Genomic DNA, 20,963 nt, shown 5'->3' with positions numbered 1-20,963 from the left:
GTCCCATTTTTGCCCGTACCCTTGTATTACGTTCAGGCCCTTTACGGACAAATTATTATCTTCGGTTCACGCTGAAAGCTCATAGAAGGTACCATTCAGAAAAAACGTCAAGATCGCAGGAGTCATCGACGTCCCGCAGGATCGCGATCGAGGATGTCGACGGACGCGTTCCCGCGCGTTCCCGGGTTTCCCGGTGCCGACCGATACGCGATAAGTATACACGCCCACGCACGGGGAAACGCGCGCGACCGCCGGGCGCCGACCGCGACCCGGTACGGTTAACGCCGACACGGGGAAAGAGAGCGGCAAGGACGATACGGTACGAGGGGGTGGCGGAACAAAGAGCAATCGAGAAAGCCGGGGAAACTTGGAGAGCAGGACGCGAATGGAGAAGCGTAGAAATAGAGCACGAGTGTAACAAATTGCGGCAACAATACGCGATAAATTGCAGCAAAAATACACCAAAAATTGCAGCAAAATTGAACGAACAATCGGAACAAAGATACATAAAAAATTAGAGCAAAAATACGCTCTAAAAATTTGTGCAAAAATGGGCGAAAAAGTCGAGATTAAATCAGTCGATCCGCCGCACACACATCGGCGGTTCCCGTAATGTAATTCCCATAACTATTAATTGGCGCCGATCGCAGTTCACACTCGACTCTCCCGGTCACTTCCCGAAGGCGGGAGGAGCGGGGAGACCGGGAGGACCGGTCTACGCGGAGCTACGGTGAATTTCAATCAATGTTTACGGGAACGGGCCCACCGTCGTCGTGACGGATGCGTGCGTGTGCGGCTGTTTAACGCACACCGATCGTCATCACACGTAAAACTCCACTCACCTCCTCGAGGGACGTGATGGTCTGCCTGCACTGCGGCATTCGCGATACGAACGTGGACGTGGTGGGCGAGTTGTAGTCCTCCCTCGTCTCCTCGACGAACTCACTCACGGCGATCAGGCCCGGCATCTTTCCGCCCGCCGTTCTCGTTTTCCGTCAGTTGTTCCGTCTCCCGCCGTCCACCCCACCCTCCGCCGCACAGCGCCCAGCTGCAAGCGAGGCTGTCCCCTCGGCGGATCGCGCCTCTCGCCACCGCGACTCCCCCTCGCTCGTCCGTCCTCCACCTCCTCGTCGCCGCCGTCGTCGTCGCCGGCGAACGTTTACACTCCGCGGACACCGTTCACTTCACTTGTCTCTCACCATAAATTCCGCCGGGGACCCTCCGATCACGTTTTTCCGCCTCCGCCGAGCCGCGCGTCGCCTTCCCGTGACGCACGGGTATGAACGTCGTCGTCCCGGTACGAACTACGAAGAGTTGACAGGGAGCGAGAGAGACGGGGAGAGACGTGCGCGCGTATGCGTATGAAGGAGAGCGGGCGCGAGAGAGAGAGAGAACGAGAGCGAGAAAGACAGAGAGGAATGAATGACGAGGGTACGAGGACTACGAGGGGAGCGAGACAGACGGCAGGGTTCGAGCAGCGTGTGTCCGACGGAGTCACCACCTCTCCGTGTCGCGTGTCCGCGCAGAGAGGGAGAGAGAAAGAGAGAACGGACAGACACTCGCGCGACGACAGACCGGCGCGATTATTTTCGCGACATGGTCGCGGCGAGCCACCAGCCGTCGCGGGGACGCATAGCAGTAACAGCAACAACACTGGCAGCAGCAGCAGCAGCAGCAGGAGCTCGCTCTTCCCGTCAGCGAGGAGCGCGGGTCACCACGCACACGTAAAGTACATGCGCGCATGCACACCGCCGTGATGAACGGTCAGACGGACGGACCGACGACCGACGCGCACGAACACGAACACATAAAAACACACCGGAGAAGTGTACACGCGCGCGCGCGCGCGTACGCAGCTGCGTCCGCGGGATGCTCCGCTCCTTCGCGCTCGCAATCTCGCACCTTATCGCGCACCCTAAACTACCTCGGTCGGTTGCCGAGTACCGCCGAAACACTCGCGACTGCGGCCGAAGTTTCACTGAGGCGGCGCTGTCGACGCGCGCGCGACCAGGCGCCGGGCCAGCCGTTCGGTTCGCCACGAAGTAAAACGTTACTCAAGAGCGGTCGCTCGTCGACAGCGGGACAGCGGATAAACATGGCGACGGACGGGAAGGTCGGACGGCGGAACGAGAAAAGGCGGGAAAGTTAAAGAGGGAACGGACGTTTCACGCGATAATGAAAAACTGTTGTACATAATTGTTTTAATATATCCAATAAAAAATATAAAATAATTGTATATTGCACCATAGATAATATTGATTTCCGCAGGAAAGTTCAACATTTCATAATTTTAAAAATGTTGAAAATATTTAATTGCGCAAAATAAAAAGAAATATAATAAACGTTTTAAAAAATTATATTTTTAAACTCACCAGGATAATAGGAGGTATTTAAATGTATATGATAGTGTTAATTGAAATAAAAAAGATATTTAATGCAAAAAACTTGGTTTTCGAATTTATATCGCTGCGTAAGTGCGATACGGCCAGAAAAAGGGAATTATAGACAGCGTCGACCGATAATCGAATTTTTCAGATATTTCTTACTAAAATTGTCTAGTAGACACGTTGTGAAAATTTATTTTCTCGTAGAATGTAATGTGACACTAATATCCGTGATTTCCGAATGTACGTGTATTTCCAGTTGCGCCGAAAAATAAATATCATTATGAATTGAAGCACGAATCTAATAATAGAAACTTAATTTCTAATTCTTACATACTATTCAACTTTAATCACAGCGGTAAAATTGTGTTGTACATCATTAAATACGATCCAAAAAGCAAAGTTCAAGTATTTAGATGTGTTTTATTACAGAAACATAAAAGAACTTTACATTACAATTTCCTGAAGCTTAAGCTGTTTTTTGCTCTTAGCTTTAACTTGCGCGGCGATGCGATCCAAGTCCCTGCGTCCTTGGCTGGTCAATTTGCGTCCCCCGAGAGGTGCTTTCTCGATCAACTTCAGCTGCTCCAAGCTTTGGAGCGCCTTACGCGCGACACCGCCTGCCGATCGGCAGAAGTGGCTGGGATGAGTGCCGTTGCGTTTGCGTCCGCCAAAGACCTTGGTAACGGCGCCGACTCCGATCGGGCTACGAATATAGATGTGGCGCACTAAGGCCGCACATCTGATGTAAAACCAGTCGGGATCGTATGGCGCCAACTCCTTAAATTTGGCCGTCTTGACGATATCCACCCACTCTGGCACGCGCATCTTGCCAGTTCTAAAATTTTACAAAGTACAAGTCAAATTATAAAATGTATCATCAAGCTACAGTATATGGTTATTATTCTTGTAAGAAACATACAACGTAAAATGAAATTTTTTATAAAAGTGAATTAAAATAATATAGAAAAGAAGGTACAATAATATAAAGTGATAAAAATTAAGGATAAATAAGAACATAATCCAATATGTGTCCTGGACACTACACATGTACACATTAGTTAGGTTAGGTTAGACTTGGGACATATTTCTTACTTACTTTTTAAGGAAGGCTGCAAAGGCCTTCACAAATTTTTGTTGATCGACGTCCTTTAGCGTTACAGACGGCATCTGGAAGGAAAATTTAACTCGATAAAATAATTAACACGTGAAATAGCATGTACACACGTTGCACGCGTGTGAAATACGAAATTAACGTTCTAAATCCCCCGATCTCGATAATTGATACAGAATCGTGGAAGCCGTTAAATCGATACGTTATAAATTCATTATGAATTCTCTTATATTATTTATTAAAAACGTCTTAAATTGTCAGAGGACTGTCAACACCACGCACCTTCGTGAGAATTACAAACCGGAAAGAGCAAGATTTAACTAGCGGGAGAACGGCTAGGGTTAAAAGCAAACCAAAATGGTAGCCATGAGTGCCATTGCACGAAGCGGACAATTCAAGAAGGCGAATGGACATTTCACGACTGCTAAATATGTTTACATAACCGAGATAAGAGCGATGTATCATAAATAATCAAATTAATCAATAGTCAAATCTTTCAGGCATTAATTTACTATATAAACGTCATAATTATGCTACAAAAATATAATTTTTAGAGAAGATCATATTATATTTTATTATATATTTTTTATTTCCATAGAATATGTATTTCTTTTTTGAGTTTTATCGAAATAACATGGAGGGAATATTAATGTAGGTATAACTTCGTCCATATCATAATTTATAATACTTCTATCATATAGAGACTATATAGACACGTGCCAGAAATGTAATAAAATGTAAAATCGTGTAAAAGTGTCGATGTCTAAATTAGACAAATATTTCTTTATTCACAACATTCTTTCATTATGTTGTGTATTTTAATTATGAAAAGAAAAAATTGAATATTTTTTACTGCAAGACTAAGAATACAAGTCCATCAAAAATCACTCAAAAGTGATTTTATCGTTTCTATTCTAATAAATGTTCAACTACCAATACTCAGATACCAATAGTCATCAAATTCAATTAGAAAATTATGTTGTAAGTACATAATCGAGTATAATCAAGATAAAATTTTAAAGACTGCGTTTTTAAATTTTATTACAATCTTTTAAAACCTAAACTGTTTTTTCTTTTAAATTTAATTTGTGCAACTGTTCAATCCAGGTCTCTACATATATATATCCTTGGCTAATCACAACTTGCGTCTATCAAGAGATACTTTTTCGATAAGAACTGCAAGCTTCGGAACATCTTGCCACTGGCCATTTGCAGAAATGACTGGGGTGAAATGCTGTTGCATTCGCTATCAAAAATCTTGATAATGCTGATTTTGATCAGACTATGAATAGATACGATGCATTAAAGCTGCACATCTGATGTAGTCAATCTGGTTCATAAGAAGCCAGTTCCTTGAATTTCTCCATCTTTCCAACGTATTTTGTCCACTGTAAAACGTGCACACACATTTCGCCAATTCTAAAATTTCACAAACTACAATGTAAAAATATAAAATCAGGATGAAATACATTAATGTTACGTTCATCATGACACGTGAGGTCATTTAGGTTAGATTCAGACCGTTGCTTTTCAACTCGCTTTTCCAGAAAAGCCATTTTTTTTTATTCTTGCCGTTTATTACAGACGGCATCTGGAAGAAAATGTAAACAGTAACAAAAAAGTAAAACTTAACAAAACAGTAAAAATAACGTCTGTACATACATATACGTATACATACATCAGATATGGTCAAAACACGAATTAACGTGAAGCTTTGAGCTCCTAAAAATTTTTATATCAATCGGAAATCAATAAATCAACTACATAATTTTTTTATATAAATCCTTATATATTTCGTTTTCTAAAATCGGCTAAATTTGCCGGAAACTCGTCATAGCTATGCACCCAAGAGTCCAAGAGTAAATAAAATGCTAGGTCTACAATGCGAGTCGTAAAGTCGTGAGTCGTAAGAATTGACCAATCACAGTCGATTATTCTCCTCAAATTCGATTGTGATTGGTCAATTCTTACGACTCACGACTTTACGACTCGCATTGTAGACAGCATAACAAGTGGTAACAAGTAACAAGTGTAAACCGGAAATAGCGGTCAAGGTAGTAGGGGACCGACCGAGACTATATCATGTTTTCCAAGATGGGCGACCTTATCTTAAAAAGGCGTGCCTACGTGACAGGGACGCGTTATCGTCCGCATATTGCCCGACACGTAATTCACATTAGTGGTTATCTACAATAGGTGTTTTAAACCCTGAGCCCTAAAAATTGACCAATCACAGTCAATTATTCTCTTCAAATTCAATTGTGATTGAACAATTTCTTAAAAGGCTTAGGGCTTAAAACACCTATTGTAGATGGGCACAATTAGGCTCATTGAGAGAAATGATTGAGCGATTAACGCATCGTGACGTGGCAAACCGATCCAACTGAACAGATAGCAAAAGATAACTGTGTTGCGCAATGTTGCGAAATACGAGGCGAGGGGATACGAAATTGGGGGAATCGGCCGAATCGGCGGCGACCGGCGTGTTGTCATTTATCGCCGGTAGTCGTGCGCGACGTTACGCGACGAAACGAGGCGAGTCCCGCGATTCGCGTGCCGGTGGCTTCACTTCACGTGGACGGATGCAAGCGGACCATGATTGCATGTGGACGCAATATCTGCCGAGTGGCGTCGCCGACAGTTTTGCGGGGAAACGGGACGCGCGCCATGGCCGACGTTCTGACGGAGCGCGTGCCCTTCTCGAGGGATTTCCTGTTTCGCCAGGTGAGTAATACTCGGCCCGAAAGGTAACCGACGCATGTCCCAGGAATACGCGGCTTGGTCGCCAACGTCATCTGACGAGCGGCAGCGACGATATGTGCGACTCTTGTAAGTTTATTAAAGCGTAATTTGTAGCTCGATTGTATGTACATTTAAGATCGTTTTAAATCTGCTCTTAAAATTCCATCCGGTTAATAGAATGACCGAAAAGAGCATACTTGAAACGATCTTGAATGTAGCATCGAATTATAAATGCCAATCTTAGTCGCATCTTTCCGCACACTTTTCGTACTTAAAATTGTAAGGGCGAACTCCGACTTAATCGGCAAAATTCTGCTCTTTCTAATTATATAATATATAATTTTTTTTCCCTAATCTAATCCTTTTCCATATAAATAATAAGATAATTAATAAAAAAATAAATATAAGTTAAATATAATAAAAAAATTACAATTCTATCTCTTTTTAAAATAATTCAAGTGTTGTTACTTGATAAGATAATCACCGATTAAATCAATTAAAGTTTGGTTGAATTTATCCTACAAAGATATCTTATTTAATTCGAAAAAATTTACACTTGTTTCTTCTTTTTAATCAAATTTTTAATCCATAATATATGTTAAAATCCTTTTTACTTCAATCTTGGAATATCGCTTTGGAAAACAATCTTAATCGGGAAAAATAAATCCAAGAATTCGATCCTTTAATATCTTTATATTAATTATCTCTTTGTATATCTTTGTATATTTAAAATTTTGAGGGAAAAAGAAGAAACGCAAAAAAAGTACGAGGAACATATTTAGAAAGTATAGAAAAGTGCATTTTTCAAAAGATCTATATAAGATCCGTTTTTTGTAATATTTTAAATAAAATGAATGTATACTTAATATTTCGAAAAAAAAAAAAAAAAAAAAAATATTTTAAGATGGTATAGAAATATCAATTAAAAAAAAAACGTACTAGAACTCTGTTTCCTTTCCTCTGCGTTTGTAAAATAAATAAAACAAAGCGGCTTCGCGTCTCGGATTTTGAGGGATAAAAGAAAGGATTGCAGGAAAATATGTATTGAAAAGCGCGTAGGGAGAGCGTTGGCATTCACGTTCGCCTTTGAAAGGATATTCGGAATAACCTTGAAAACACGCCGAACTTTACATCCGACGGTTTACTCGGTTTGTAAAAATTTTGATGTAGAAAGTTTCTCCGGCTGACTGGAACGTCCCAAGAGAGGATATTTTTTCACGAATATGGAACAAATTTTTCTTCTTAACAAAAATGTCGAGGGATTTTTCGTAACTTTGTAATTCTGTTACTCGCTCTGCATGCTATCAGCTATACACATCACAATACCCAACGAATTTGTTTTAAGCAAACTATATTATACACTTTTTTTTTTAACTCGCCGTTATTACCGCATCAGTAGTTTCGATGTCGTGTTCTTTATAATCTGCGTTGTTTCTATAATACTCTGTATTGTTCAACCGTAACTGCGTGTTTTTTTTTCTATGGAGCTTTTTCCGTTTACAATTTCAACAGACGTTTGAAACGGTTCGAACGGAAATTTGATTTACCGGTCGAAAGGTAATCGGTTTTGAGTTTATAACTTGACGTATGGAATGCGAAATATTTGCCATTGTTTTTACGGCTTTTACATCGGTTAGCTTGCGTAGACGTAACAAGATTATATGGCAGCAAAATGTAACATTAAAGTGATAAGTTACGACGTGTGCAGGGGCGGGGCCGCCTGCTTGAAAATTGCCGAATGAATGAATTTAATTCGTTAATAAATTCGTTTCCGCGATGAATATACAGAGGGGAACGACTGTATATCGATATAACAAAGAAACTGTGAAAATATTCCGCCGTTATATTTTTTCGTTCATATTTGGATTTATACTCGAAGTAAAATACGTTTTGTTTTCCAATAGGCTTCAAATCAGAATCGGATGAAAACGTAGATGAAATCTGACTGGGAACAAAAATTATTACACGTCCGAATAATATCCCTAAAAACGGGTCACAACTGACAGGATTAGTGAATGTTGCGTGTTAACATTGGAAAGAAAAAATGCAGAAAAACATTTTGTTTTTTGTTTGCGCTTCGTGAAAATGGTTTCGCACAGTCTAGTGTATTTTCAAAGAATTATATTTCCTGCCGTCCTCCAGCCTCCTGCACGTCACACACAAATCGGAGGGTCGATGCAATTAAACATGCGATAGGATTCAAAATATACAAATCATTGTTAAACGTTGCGAAATGTGAATGAGTTTGTTTGCCGGCGACTGATTATTTTATCTCTGTCGTATTTTTATTTTAGTTCGTTCAGAATCGAAATACATGTGCGGTAAATATATATTACTGATAGCGCGAAGTTTTTCATAATCTCCTTCGTGACTTTGTTATCGTGTATGACGTTATATGTCGTATATGATGGATACATTTACATCATCTCCTTGTGGACATCATGTTACATCATCTATTTGCTTTTTTCAGCGTTTTAATGTATGCATCATACATATTTACGGTCTTATTTGTAATAACGTAATTATAATGACACAATTACGAGAGTGATTATATAATTATTAAAACAAGAATAATATGTTATTTATGTATAATATATTATTCTTGTTTTAGTAATAATAATATCATTCTCGTGATTGTGTCTTTATAATTACATTATGGATAATGTAATTTTATTTCCGTATATAATTTGTTAAAAAGTAATGGATAACTGTGTTTAAAAATCTGTCCAGTTTTTCGACCCGATATCGAGTACGTACACATATCTGCTGGCCGATGTCAACGATAAGGAAGCAATTTTGATTGATCCGGTCATCGAATGGGCCGATCGTGACAAAACAATCGTCGAGGAGCTGGGATTAAAGCTGAAATACGCCCGTGAGTTGCCAACCGGACGTATAGATCATTATCTCGCCCGTAAATTTCGCGGTTTGTGAAAAATAGCGGTAGATCGACGCGTGAGAAAAACATGCGGGAATGCCATTCAGTTTTTCCAGTATCATTCGACATTATTTAGTCGGGATTGTGTGCTCTGCGTGATACATTCCAGCTAGATTACACGTGGAGTTTACCATGTATATTTTTGAAACAAATTCGAATTTTTGCGAAGCAGTAGCGCGTTAAAATAGTATCATGTCGACATTTACAATCGCTGTTAGCTTAAACTGTGAAATTCGACCGAATATCGACCGTTGTTGAATTCGAATAGAAGCGTCTTACACGCGTCAGTCATCCTGTCTATGCCTGTCATATAATTTTAGGGAGGTATATTTAATTGATGTGTTATATGTTATAAATAATGCGAGAAAAAATATCCTCGCGTTTCCTTCCGAACTTCAATTTGTGCCACTTTTATGATATAATACATACAAGTTTTTGGAGAAAGTTCTCCTACCGAAGAACTACTATTAAACTAGTATAAGAAATATCGGTTCAAACTCGAAAACACGTTGCCTCAACTACGTGTGTGAAATTTTGGGAAAACTTTCTGGAAATATTTAGCTTTTACATATCGACGTTTATTGCTCTTTTAGCTTTTACAACTTGCGAAGTGCCAAATCAATATCGCTAGCCACTTCCACCTTCCATGCACAACGTTATGGGTAATAGGATTTTTCCAATTTTCTGCCCTTTTTTTATTTCGCAAGATCTGGCTTGAACGTTCAAAAACATTTCTCAACCATATCGATCGACGCATATAGTTAATAAAAGTTATCTCGATACGTGATTATTAGGCCGGCATTTTTGCATTAACGTTGCACGAAATGAATCATCCTGCGGGTGCAGAGGTTTAACATTTATATTGACGTACATTGCACCCATAAAATACCCGAATCGATAACTAATTAATTACGTACACTAATTAACAACAAAACGTATTATCTTACCGGCGCCGTTACTCGATATCGTCGGAAATGTACTTGTCGGCAATTAAGTACGCGATGCTCCGTGCCGTGATTTACGAGCCGAGGGCGCAGGAGTTATATCGCGAAAACTATCCTACTAACCGACCAATATTTGCCGAACTTCGTAATGAATTAGCATGCAATCCCGCCGCCGCTAAGAACGGTCGTGAACCCCTCCGCATAGTTTCGCCATTGTCCTGAGGGTTAACACGCCCGTGGACCATAAACCCGGTGAGAGTGGTGCGCTTGGGCATATTGTCGAACTTCGCCAATTTCGATAAAGAACTTCGACTTCGGGGCACGAGCCGATGCGATTTCGCGGCCGCTGTATAATTCTCACGAGTGTATCGCGACGACGAGAGCGTTATTTCGACAAATCGTGCTTATCGCGCGTGAGAACGGATCTGCATGGAAATTAATTAATTGTAAGTTTAACCCTTGATTAAAAGTTTGACTGACTAATCAGCGGTAATGGCTGTTGAAGCAATGCCGCGCAAACGTCTACTGTTCAAAATATTACATAAGAAAGGAAGTATATATATAAAAAAGGTAATTTCGAAATATATTAGGCGCAGGAATCAAAATAATGTAACATAAATATTATTGCAGAAATATCTCTATAAAGTTTCAGAATTAAGATAGATAAAAATTTGATATACTTGCCAATTAATTAATTAATTACACATATATTTTATACGTATTAAATATCTTTAAAAGGTTAAAATGCATTATTCAAATTTAAGTAAATTGTAAACTAATTTATATAAGAAGATATATTTGTGTTCTTTTTCTCTCCTTTTTTTAAACCCCTCGACTTCTAATTGTTAATTTCAGAGTCGAGATAAATCAACATCCGCCCTTACTTGCGCAGCATTAGCTTTTTCGAAATTTGCGCCCTTAATGACTCAAGGGTCTCAAGGGATTTTCGGTTCGGCGAGAAGGGACAAAGTTTGCAGCGTCGTATATCACGATGAAAAAGGGTTGATAGGATTACTTTATTACTTATTGCGTTATCAGACCGCGAAGTGGTTTTTGCGAGGGATCGCTTTGGCTAAGTGGAACGTATGCACTTGTTTATGCGGAACTCTGCGTGTGCCAATTCTGTCCCGAACAAACGGACATTTCCATAATGCACCTCTCTCTGTTTTCCGATAATGCAAACGCCATTAATGCCGCCCCTCCCCCCCTTCCCGTAAAACTATATGCGCATTATTTGTAACTCACAGTTCCACAAAGAGAGCGAGGCCGCTAATTAGATTAATAGATTTAACGTAATTTAATTATCCATTAAAGCTAAATTATATATATCCGCGTGCATTTATACGTGTATAGATATTTTAGAAGCGACGGTACAAGCGATATTCCAGAACTTCCGACATTAATTTCAGACTTTTTAATCAACGTCGAAGTACCAACTGTGTTCGCCGGAACTTTTTAAACGTCAGTATTAAATGTCTTTAAAAGATTAATCCTGTCATTCCATATGATAGGATTTATCTTTAGGATTTATCATTTGTCAGATCTACGTCGTCGTTGATCGACAGGATTCTTCGTAAAATCTTTATTAATGAATAATTCCGTCACTATACTGTCTCTACACTGGGACAATCGTATTCCATTTCTCGACTCCACGATGTTCTGTAACGGAAACGTGATAAAACGACGTGATCGCGAACTCGGCTCGCGCTTATCGATTATGCATTTGCTGGTAACAATGACTGGCGTTTTTGTCCCGGCAGCAATCTTTCTCGCTTGTTGCAGTGAACACGCATATGCACGCGGACCACATCACCGGGACCGGTCGGCTGAAGGGCCTGTTGCCCGGCTGCAAGTCCGTGATATCGCGCAGCAGCGGTGCCAAGGCGGACGTGCTCCTGGAGCCGAACGATCAAGTCCAATTCGGCAGGCACCAACTGAGGGTGCTGCCCACTCCGGGTCACACCGAAGGTAAAGCTCTCTCTTCATAAATTCGCCTCTGTTGGCGAACGCATTTCGGAGAACTCGTGCAGGATAAGTATCGGAATTTTGAGATAAATCGATATTTATTTAAGTTGAATCGTATCAACACGTATTGAAATGATATAATCACGTTTTTTCATGTTTATATAACATTTTATAGGTTTGTAAAAATTGTGACCTGAACGAATTTTCATACGATGAACGATTAATATCTTTCTTTATATAATTCCTATCTTATAATTCCTATTTTATTATTTGCTTCTCTCTTTCGATATTTTTAACGTTTTAAATATTTTGTCATGCTTGTATATATACGGTTCCACTTTGCAACTTGTTAATTTTTAAGATAGAAAGTCGAGAATAACTTGGGGAATCAATACGCGCCTAATCGATGCGCTATATTAAAGTTATACATATTACTGGTAAAATATATAAAACAATGCGTGTGTGTTTTGCCGGGAATGGTTGCTTCTGCTTTCGCCTTTTTTTTTCGGGCAGTAAAATATTACACCATTGTCCATTTAGCTAGCATCCTACCATCGCATATGTGTCAGTTACATGGAGTGGTAAAATAGAGCACAACGCCGCCCTATAAGGGGCTAAGTGCATAGTGTATCATATTTGATACATACGTGGATTTCAGGCGTTTTCTCGACATGTTCTGTGAGCTATTTCGCGTTTACGATATATACGTATATGATATATTGTCTCGTTGAGTCCACGAGTGAAAAATGAATCTTTGCACTTTTCCTTTTTTTTCTTCTCTCTTTATCGTTTTCGAGAATTATTTCGCTCTTTAACGTTTACGTTTAACAGCGAGTGTTTTAAAAGTCTCGGTTTACTTGAAAGAAATTACTCCGAATTCCATTAAAGCCAAGCTTTTTTCTCTTCGACGCGAATGCCGCGCGGTGTACAACGTCGTGTTCTGTAAATCTTCGCGAAGCATTCGGTAAATCCGGTTTAACGCGATTTTTAATGCGCTCGCACGATGAATACGATACGAAACACGACTTTCGGGTATAGCGTAACGAAAGTTTCGGGGCTAATAACGTTGCGGAAAAGTTATGGAACACGTCCGCACACATTTCGCGATGTCGGGGTGCATTTCTTGCGCGATCGATCGCGCGTTCGCCCGGTCTATTATTTTATTAATTGAGGTGCCGAGAAAAAGTGGCGAAATACTTTTCTCGCGAAAGACGGCGATATATATATTTTTACCACGTGGCTCGAAAGAATCAGAAATATATAATGCACGTCTATTTATCTCGAACGCCGGATCGATTTGATCAACTGCAATTTTTGTTAGAAAGACGCGCGCGTGAGTATTGTTAAGAACTGCATTGAAAAATATATCGTAGACTCCGTGATTTTCGACGTGCAGATTATTCATTGAAGATCCAAAGAAAAGAGAAGATAGAAATATGAGAATTATGATTTTAATCTTTGAGCTTCGATATAGAAAATTTTGTTTCATTTTTACTTAATAGTACATATTGTTAGACCGCAATTTAATATTATTTTATAGATAATTTAATATTATTTTATAATATTATTTTAATTGTTTTCTTACTCTTATATGTTTCAAACGTTTTTCTACAAAAGATTAAAATTTTATCTCGGTATTGCAGCTTTGTCTATTCTCTCATATTCTTCTCCTTTCTTTTTCATTATCTCCAGAAGAAGAAGAGCATGTGCTGCATCGTGTTTTGAATTTTACACGCGTGTTGCGTGTGCGATACAATCCCTAGAGTGATTAACTTGAGCTGTTCTCTATCCAGGATATATCGCAACTGCAATTTTCTGTACTTTTTTCAACACACGTGTTCTTATATTGATATTCTTTTCTATCATTGAGAAAGTCTCACTCAGGCCAGGTTCTTTTATACAGGGTGTCCCGGAATCACCACTGGAATTACGAACTTCTGAATCAGCTCGAATTTTTTCGCTGAATTTTAGCAAAAGAATTTAATAGAGGATTATAATGTCTGCTTATTTATTAACATTAAATTGTATAATTAATCTTTGAATTAAACTGTCATTAAAATAATTTTTACTTTGTGCCAAATAGACATCAATGTTTTGTATTTATGTCTGGAAGCGCAAAGAAAAGAAACTTTTCTTTAAATTTTCTATCTATATGATAATTCGGAAACCATTAATTTTTAGCGGCGATATAAACAGCTTTCTTTTTAGTTTGGTCTCAAAGCGTTTGTGATATTTAGTAGCTTCGGAACATGTACATATGTATATATACACATATACTGCGCTACTGGGAAAACGGAACGAAAAAAAAAGGAATAAGGTACGGCCATTCTTATCGATCGTGCCGATTCGCTACTCGTCGCGATTCAATCGTTTGTCCGAGGAAAATCCTCTGAAAGCGTCTACTGAGCTATCTCGATATCGGGCTCGTTCGATAGGCTCGATTTTTCGTGCCGAATATGGGAATAACGTGTATTAAATACCTGCGGGTTAGATATTCGATATCAACTTCATTCTTATACATCGTAAAACTTCAACGATGCTGATTAAAAATGTTACCGCATACATTTCGCGAGAAACGGAAACCGGCAAATATTTCGTAAAGCAACATGTGCATGTGTATTATACGCGTGGGGAACATAAATAATTCTAGCACAATTTAGTTAATGTTACGTTATATTTTTTATAGTCATCATCATTGTCCATTGATTTGGTCTTTACAAAATTGTTAAGAAAATAGCTGTCGTAATTCCATTATTGGCAAGTTATCGTACGCGTTTACGCAAAATTTTCCAATTACCTTTCTTGATTTCAAATCACTTTTTATATCTCGGAGGATACGAATCATGTTCATGTTCTCCATGTCGGATACACCTCTATCTGCCGCGTACCAATATTTTTCGAGCGAACGTAATATATCTGTTCGCAATTTCTTTCTTTTCCGCCCTGCCCTTTTTTCCTTTTTCGCCGAATGCGATATCGTAAATGGAATGAACGAGCCGACGAACGAGAGCTTAGTTTATCGTGCCGGTCGATTACGGAGTGAATCACCGCGAAGAAATAAATATACATTTGGCTCGAAAATCGGCGCGATGCTTGTCGGATGGCGGTCGGATGAAGTGAAGCACGCGATATCGTAAATATTCCATCTGATATCTGTGCAGGTTGCATCACGTACGTTTGCGATGAGCAGGCAATCGCGTTCACGGGTGATGCGCTCTTGATACGAGGATGCGGCAGAACTGATTTTCAGGTAAGCCCGATCGGGAAACTCGCCGGAAAAGTCGTGTATCCTTGCGGATTATACGCGTGGTTATCGCACGTGATCAGTACCTTCGACCTTCGATCGCACATATGTGCAATTAAATGGAACAACGGTGTCGTATCTTCTTGTTCCAAGGAGCGAGAACGTCTGCGATAACATTTAATGTAAAGTTTACCTCGTTGTAGTATCTTCTGTGATTATAAAGGAAAAAAATTGCGAAAAAAGGGGAAAAATCTAAACTTTTATGCCGTGTGAGAGAAAAACTGAGCATCACGTTTCCCCGCGAAATCTCGATTTAGTATTACTTGTGCCATTTCGTTCGACGGTTGTTTTCATCTCGAAATCTAGCCCTAAATAAAAGCTGGCCAGCAAACAAAACTAACAATTACGCGATCATGTTCAGCGTTAAATGCGCGGTGAGAACGGTCTCGTGAAGTTTCCTCGTAAAGTTGGAAACCGCACTCATGCGCTTTTCTGTACGGGGAATATGCGATCTCCTGCACGCGGTTAATAGGTATTGCATTGCTCTGTTGCTCTCTTTTGCTTTCTTTTTTAACCGGTGACATTTAAAGATGTAAAAATACAGGTGCTCTGAAATTAAAATTAAAATTGGACTGCAGATTGTTTAAATTAAGTATTCTTTTTTTTTTAGTAAACATGAATAAATAGTATGTATATTTTTTCTTTTAAATTTTAATTTAACTCAAGTCTTGCGACTTGATTTACTTATAGATTTGCAATATTAAAATTTAGAAAATTGAATAAAAGTTACGTAATCGAAATTTTTTTCAAAGAGACCGCTCCCAAAATTTGTCAAATAACACCCTGCGGACGTGAAAAAGTATGCGATATTTCTGCGCACACCGTGTAGACAGATTGCACGTGACTCATGAAAATCTTCCTAGGATTGATCGACCAGCACTCCCGAGTTCATTGACCCGAGTATTAATTTCAGCCGGCAAGTTTGCTATTTTCTCTTATGCGGTGTGTATCGCGTAATCAAAAAAACGAGCAGCTCTTTTTTTCCCGGGGCGGAAGTGCCGTTCGCAACTTGTCGCCGATATAATTGTCGGATGTCGATAAATTGTTTATTTGGAACGTCATAAACTAATCAACGATCAATGCCGTCCTGAAACAGACGCGGGGCGGCATCCTGAATTCTCGTCGAAGTGTTCGACAGACGCGCGCAATAACATTTTCCCTGCGTGTCGTATGTAGTGCAAGTAAACGTCGATATATCATCGGGGAATATGAAAGACTTCTTCTCCGCAACTCTCTCTCGCGTGATGAATAGCCGTCCGTCATCGTGCTCGACCGCGCGTCGGTGCATTTTATAAACGTGCCGCGACCTTTTCTTCCCTCGAAAGCTCGGTTTAAATGACGTTTTAACACAGGAAACCGACTGAAATCATTATTTTTGCCTGTGGCGTACTTCAAGCTTCGCTTCATATTTCGTTTTATTACCGGACATTAAATAACATGACACCGACATTGATTGTATTCCGACGAGTATCAATTTCAACGCGCGAGAATTATTTTCTGCGCTTATAAAAAATTCATTAGGATTGACAGATTTTGTTCAATAAACCCCACAACTTTCATCGATGAAATTAATATAAAATTAAATTTTTTAATCCTTTATTTTCACTCGCAAATTATTCTTTATCGCGCCTTTCATATCGTGTATTACAAGTCTCGTAGCTTTATGACATAATAGCCGTCCGCTCGAATTACTATGCCACCTGTGCGCAGGGCGGATCCGCCACGATCCTGTACAAATCCGTTCACGAGAAGATCTTCACGCTGCCACGAAATTACCGGCTATACCCCGCACACGATTACAACGGCAGAACCGTCACCACCGTGGCTGAGGAGGAAGCCCTTAATCCAAGACTGTCCAAGTCGCTGGAAGAGTTCGTCCGAATTATGAACAACCTCAACCTGCCTTATCCCAAAATGATCGGTAAGTTTAGCAGAGACATTTAATTTACTTTATAACGCAGCCACATCTTCCCTACCGTCCTTACCATTTTATATTCTGTTAACATAATTATTGACCCTTTATAACAATTTTTTGTGTCTAAAAAAATTATATAATGGGAAACTGACAAACATTAATCTTTGGACAAATTAATAATTAATTTGCAATTTTTAAATTATTATTAAAAAAAACAGTTTGTAACTTAAAATAAGAGGCTACGCTAATTTTGTGGCGAAAAAATAAAATAAGAAAAATTTGTAGATGTATGAGTGGCTTATAAAGGGTTAACGTAAAATTTATATTGAGAAATTCGATACAAATATCATTACAAAATCTAATTTGTTAAGTTAGCGCGTGTTCCGTCATCGTCGACTCATTCTTGTCGTAAAATGTTTTCGCAATCTGCCTCGTATTATAAATTCGGATCTTAGAGGTTGTAGACTCAGGCGGTACACGGCGCCCTTGATAGCGATCGGAAATAATTTATGTATTGATGGAAACGGGGCTGTTGTGTTATCTACGAGGCGTTATCCAAATGGTTCTCTCGAAGAAGCCATCAGGCGGTTGCACGACTCCCATCGGGATTCGCATTCTATTTTTGGGGTTGCGCGCGCTCCGCCGCTATCAGCTCGATCCTCTGATAAGCTAATAGCCCCGTCTTTGGGGCGTTACGGCGTTCGTCCTACCTATCGGTACAGTCCGGGAAGCGAATGCTGAATCCGCGAGAAGATCACGTCGATCGAACGAGGCGCCTGATCACGTAGCTTCTTCTTCTTCTTACGCGGTAAAAAGTGAAAACTCTCTCGAATTCCGCACAAATTTGCGGGAGTGGCAGACGCGTAACTTTTTTTCCCCGCGCTTGAATCGATTGAATGGGATGTGAAGCGAGACGCAAAGCTCGAGTTAAGCGAAAAACTCCGCTGACAGTTATGTGATTGACGTAAGAGAAGGAAATGATAAAAAGAATTTCTCGTGGAGGTTGAATGAATTAAAAAAAAGATTTCGCGCGAATCCATTTTGTGAGGCTTTCAAATTTTCAATGTTCAATATCAGAAATCGGTTTCGAGATATTGAATCGTTCTTACGAATCTCTCTTTTTTTCCGTTTTCATCCCATTGATTTGACTCTCACGCGACGCGATCCTAAATTGAAGGAAAAATTGACGGATATGACTTCACGGGGAGGAATATTTGCAGCTACTGTGCCGTCCTCGCGTAACTCATCTTCTTCGCGGCGCGTCTAAATATTAAATGTGAGCAGAGACGCCGTTACATCCTGCCGATGGGGCGAAAGAAAATCGATGAAATTGCCAGTTTGCATCGTCGCATGTTGAATAAATGAGCCCTTTATCTCGCAGACGTGGCTTGAGTCAAATTTTGAAAATTGCGTTATAACGAATTGCGAAACAACACTAATAAAAGAAAGAATTATTGAAGTTAACTACTTCACCTAACGAAGAACAATTGTCTTGTCGACAGCAACGAGTGTTATATATGTGTAAAGTGTTGTTAGTCGAGTTGGAAATAGATAGAAAAATATTAGATTATTGCCCGCATTTGACATGTGCCATTTTTGCGACAAAGAGCGTCGAATATAATACGACGTTGTTTCAGATAAAGCTGTACCGGCCAACAAAGTTTGCGGTCTGTACGAGGTGGAAGAAGAAAAGGGCGAACAATGAAAATTATTGACAGCGCTGCAGCCGATGCACTAGCACGCTAGTATTGTAATTCTCCTCGCACTCTATTAATAATGCATGTGGTCCCGATAGCTAACATTCATATGTCACGAATAGCGTGAGTATCCCCGATTTTAACGCATTTTATTATCGGTATTATTAACATTATAAATGAAGAATAATCACATATCTTGTTAGTTTTTAACGGACAGTATTCAAGAGCGATGTAAGGCATGTGATATTATGGTACACGGTAATTTTTAATATATAACCCGTGTACAGCATTGATATCGTTGAATTATTTTCCTCCACTCCATTTTGCATATACGAGCTCGCGACGTTATTTATTTATATTTATATCCGCGCTATTTTAGCGCATTAGAATCCACCTAAAAATTTATACGTTAAACGGGACACATGTGCCATCTCTTTTCACACGCTCAAATATTTTATTTAATTATGGCACTTTGTTTGCATGCTTTCTCGGACTAGTGTTTTATGCATCGTAACGGTAACATAACCGATAACGCGTATCAAATGAGCGCTTTATTTCATGTGCGCGTTTTAATGGATTAAAACGCGCGTTTTATGCGTTTATTTCATGTTCTTTGAGGAATATGACCTGTATAAAACGTACGACCGAATGACGGAACGTTGTACAACGTGCTTAATGGACGTAATTTTGTTTACGATAGAAATAAAATTATATTACGCAATTGTTAACATTCCACATCCGACATAATACGTGACATATAGTTGTTAAAAAATTTTTTCGACAAATGTTCGCATTCTCGTTACAATTTATCAAGAAATTTATGCGCGGATAATTCCTCTTTCTCCCCGTAGTATATACGTTTCCAGAGTTACAGCGTAATAATTTACGGACAATATGTCTCCGAGGGCTCTCAAGTAGATTTTTCCCTAATGGAAATTTTTCCACTAGGCTTAATTACCGGGATATTCCGCTAATTTAATTTCAGGGACTTAAGTGAATGAACAAAACTTCGTGCTGTGATTTTCGGATGAGCTTTGTTTCAAACTTTTAGACCTCCCCGTAAGCGTAATGCTGGGAAAACGTAAACGAAGGTCGCCGGACGAGTGAAGCAATCGGTCGAGATATTTTTCACTGAGCTCGGTGCACCGCGCGTTAAAATATTCTATGCATTTAGGATTGTCATCCTTTCGACCGCGTCGCGACGTCGCGACGCTTGCTCGAGGTCTCCTTCTCTCTCTTGAACTACCAAGTTCGCCGTAACACTTCAATTTCACGAATTACATCCGTCCTGAGTTATCACTTACTTTGTAGGACTTGACAACCGCGCTTCTTTATTTAACACAGTTCCCGTGTGACAAATTTTTTTTATATGACATGCTTTTCACGTGTCGATAAATTTAATGGAAGAACTCTTTCCTAGACCCGCGCGCAGACCTCTAGATCAAATGGAAATCTCCGGTAATTGGTTCAAACTCAAGTGCTGTCAGACTTTTTCAAATATTATTATGATAGCAGGCCATTATCTCGTCATTTACTTTAAACTGTATTTACTTTAAATCTTCAACTAATCACCATCGCCACTCTGGGCACTATCATCGCACACAATCGCAGCAGATAATCCCGCCGATAATCTCGACTGAATATTCCAATTATACTCGCACAGAGTCGACACTCTCGCGCCACGATAATGCAATCCACGTGTAATTAGGAAGATCCGCAAATCCATCATCTACTATGAGGATCGAGGGGCTATTTGCAGTTTGCGGTGCGCTAACAATAACTTTCGGGCCGGAGCAATCGGGCCGAGAGGTGCATACGGTTTCGCAAATTAGCGAAACAGAGATGATTGAGACTAGCGATAGGAAGGTAGAAAGAGATAAGGAGAGAGAGAAAAGCGCTTATTGCTAGGTCCTAGGACAAACCCTCGAAGGGACTCGGACAAGAGAGAATGAACGGCGTT

General features: G+C 39.9%; 3 protein-coding genes across 7 annotated transcripts in view; 1 reads left to right on the top strand and 2 right to left on the bottom strand.

Annotated features, from left to right (window-relative positions):
• Positions 1 to 2,645, bottom strand: part of Asap (ArfGAP domain of ASAP) — a 49,990-nt gene extending 47,345 nt beyond the window's left edge. For all 4 annotated transcript variants that reach the window (XM_071774856.1, XM_071774857.1, XM_071774858.1 and 1 more), the window contains exon 1: positions 843 to 2,645. In XM_071774856.1, the coding sequence (XP_071630957.1) occupies positions 843 to 968 (126 nt within the window). In that variant the 5' untranslated portion in view covers positions 969 to 2,645. The remainder of the gene's footprint in view (positions 1 to 842) is intronic.
• A 142-nt stretch (positions 2,646 to 2,787) lies between these two features.
• On the bottom strand, positions 2,788 to 3,849 carry LOC139810942 (small ribosomal subunit protein eS19). The gene is made up of 3 exons (XM_071774878.1): positions 3,781 to 3,849; positions 3,484 to 3,554; positions 2,788 to 3,222 (listed from the first exon to the last, which is right to left on the bottom strand). The coding sequence occupies exons 2-3, from the start codon at positions 3,552 to 3,554 to the stop codon at positions 2,832 to 2,834; spliced, it is 462 nt and encodes a 153-aa protein (XP_071630979.1). The 5' UTR covers positions 3,781 to 3,849; the 3' UTR covers positions 2,788 to 2,831.
• Positions 3,850 to 5,765: 1,916 nt separating this feature from the next.
• Positions 5,766 to 19,296, top strand: LOC139810940 (persulfide dioxygenase ETHE1, mitochondrial). 2 transcript variants are annotated; one of them, XM_071774875.1, is made up of 6 exons: positions 5,960 to 6,222; positions 8,971 to 9,115; positions 11,905 to 12,090; positions 15,249 to 15,337; positions 17,102 to 17,312; positions 18,944 to 19,296. In XM_071774875.1, the coding sequence occupies exons 1-6, from the start codon at positions 6,094 to 6,096 to the stop codon at positions 19,009 to 19,011; spliced, it is 828 nt and encodes a 275-aa protein (XP_071630976.1). In that variant the 5' UTR covers positions 5,960 to 6,093; the 3' UTR covers positions 19,012 to 19,296. The 2 variants fall into 2 exon arrangements, with proteins under 2 accessions (XP_071630975.1, XP_071630976.1); XM_071774874.1 differs by lacking the exon at positions 8,971 to 9,115 and having other exon boundaries at positions 5,766 to 6,222.
• Positions 19,297 to 20,963: the final 1,667 nt, after the last annotated feature.

The sequence above is a fragment of the Temnothorax longispinosus genome, chromosome 4 (assembly GCF_030848805.1).
Source record: "Temnothorax longispinosus isolate EJ_2023e chromosome 4, Tlon_JGU_v1, whole genome shotgun sequence".
Taxonomy (NCBI): Eukaryota; Metazoa; Arthropoda; class Insecta; order Hymenoptera; family Formicidae; genus Temnothorax; species Temnothorax longispinosus.
This window is presented reverse-complemented; position numbering and strand designations above follow the sequence as displayed.

What these genes read in the sequence shown, in the direction of transcription:
- LOC139810942 (XM_071774878.1), bottom strand. Translation starts at nt 3,554, where the DNA reads ATGCCGTCTGTAACGCTAAAGGACGTCGATCAACAAAAATTTGTGAAG. An exon ending in TTTGCAGCCTTCCTTAAAAA is followed by an intron (nt 3,223 to 3,483) that starts GTAAGTAAGAAA and finishes GTAAAATTTTAG; the next exon opens with AACTGGCAAGATGCGCGTGC.
- LOC139810940 (XM_071774874.1), top strand. Translation starts at nt 5,916, where the DNA reads ATGTTGCGAAATACGAGGCGAGGGGATACGAAATTGGGGGAATCGGCC. An exon ending in GGGATTTCCTGTTTCGCCAG is followed by an intron (nt 6,223 to 11,904) that starts GTGAGTAATACT and finishes CGCTTGTTGCAG; the next exon opens with TGAACACGCATATGCACGCG. An exon ending in GCCTTATCCCAAAATGATCG is followed by an intron (nt 17,313 to 18,943) that starts GTAAGTTTAGCA and finishes ACGTTGTTTCAG; the next exon opens with ATAAAGCTGTACCGGCCAAC.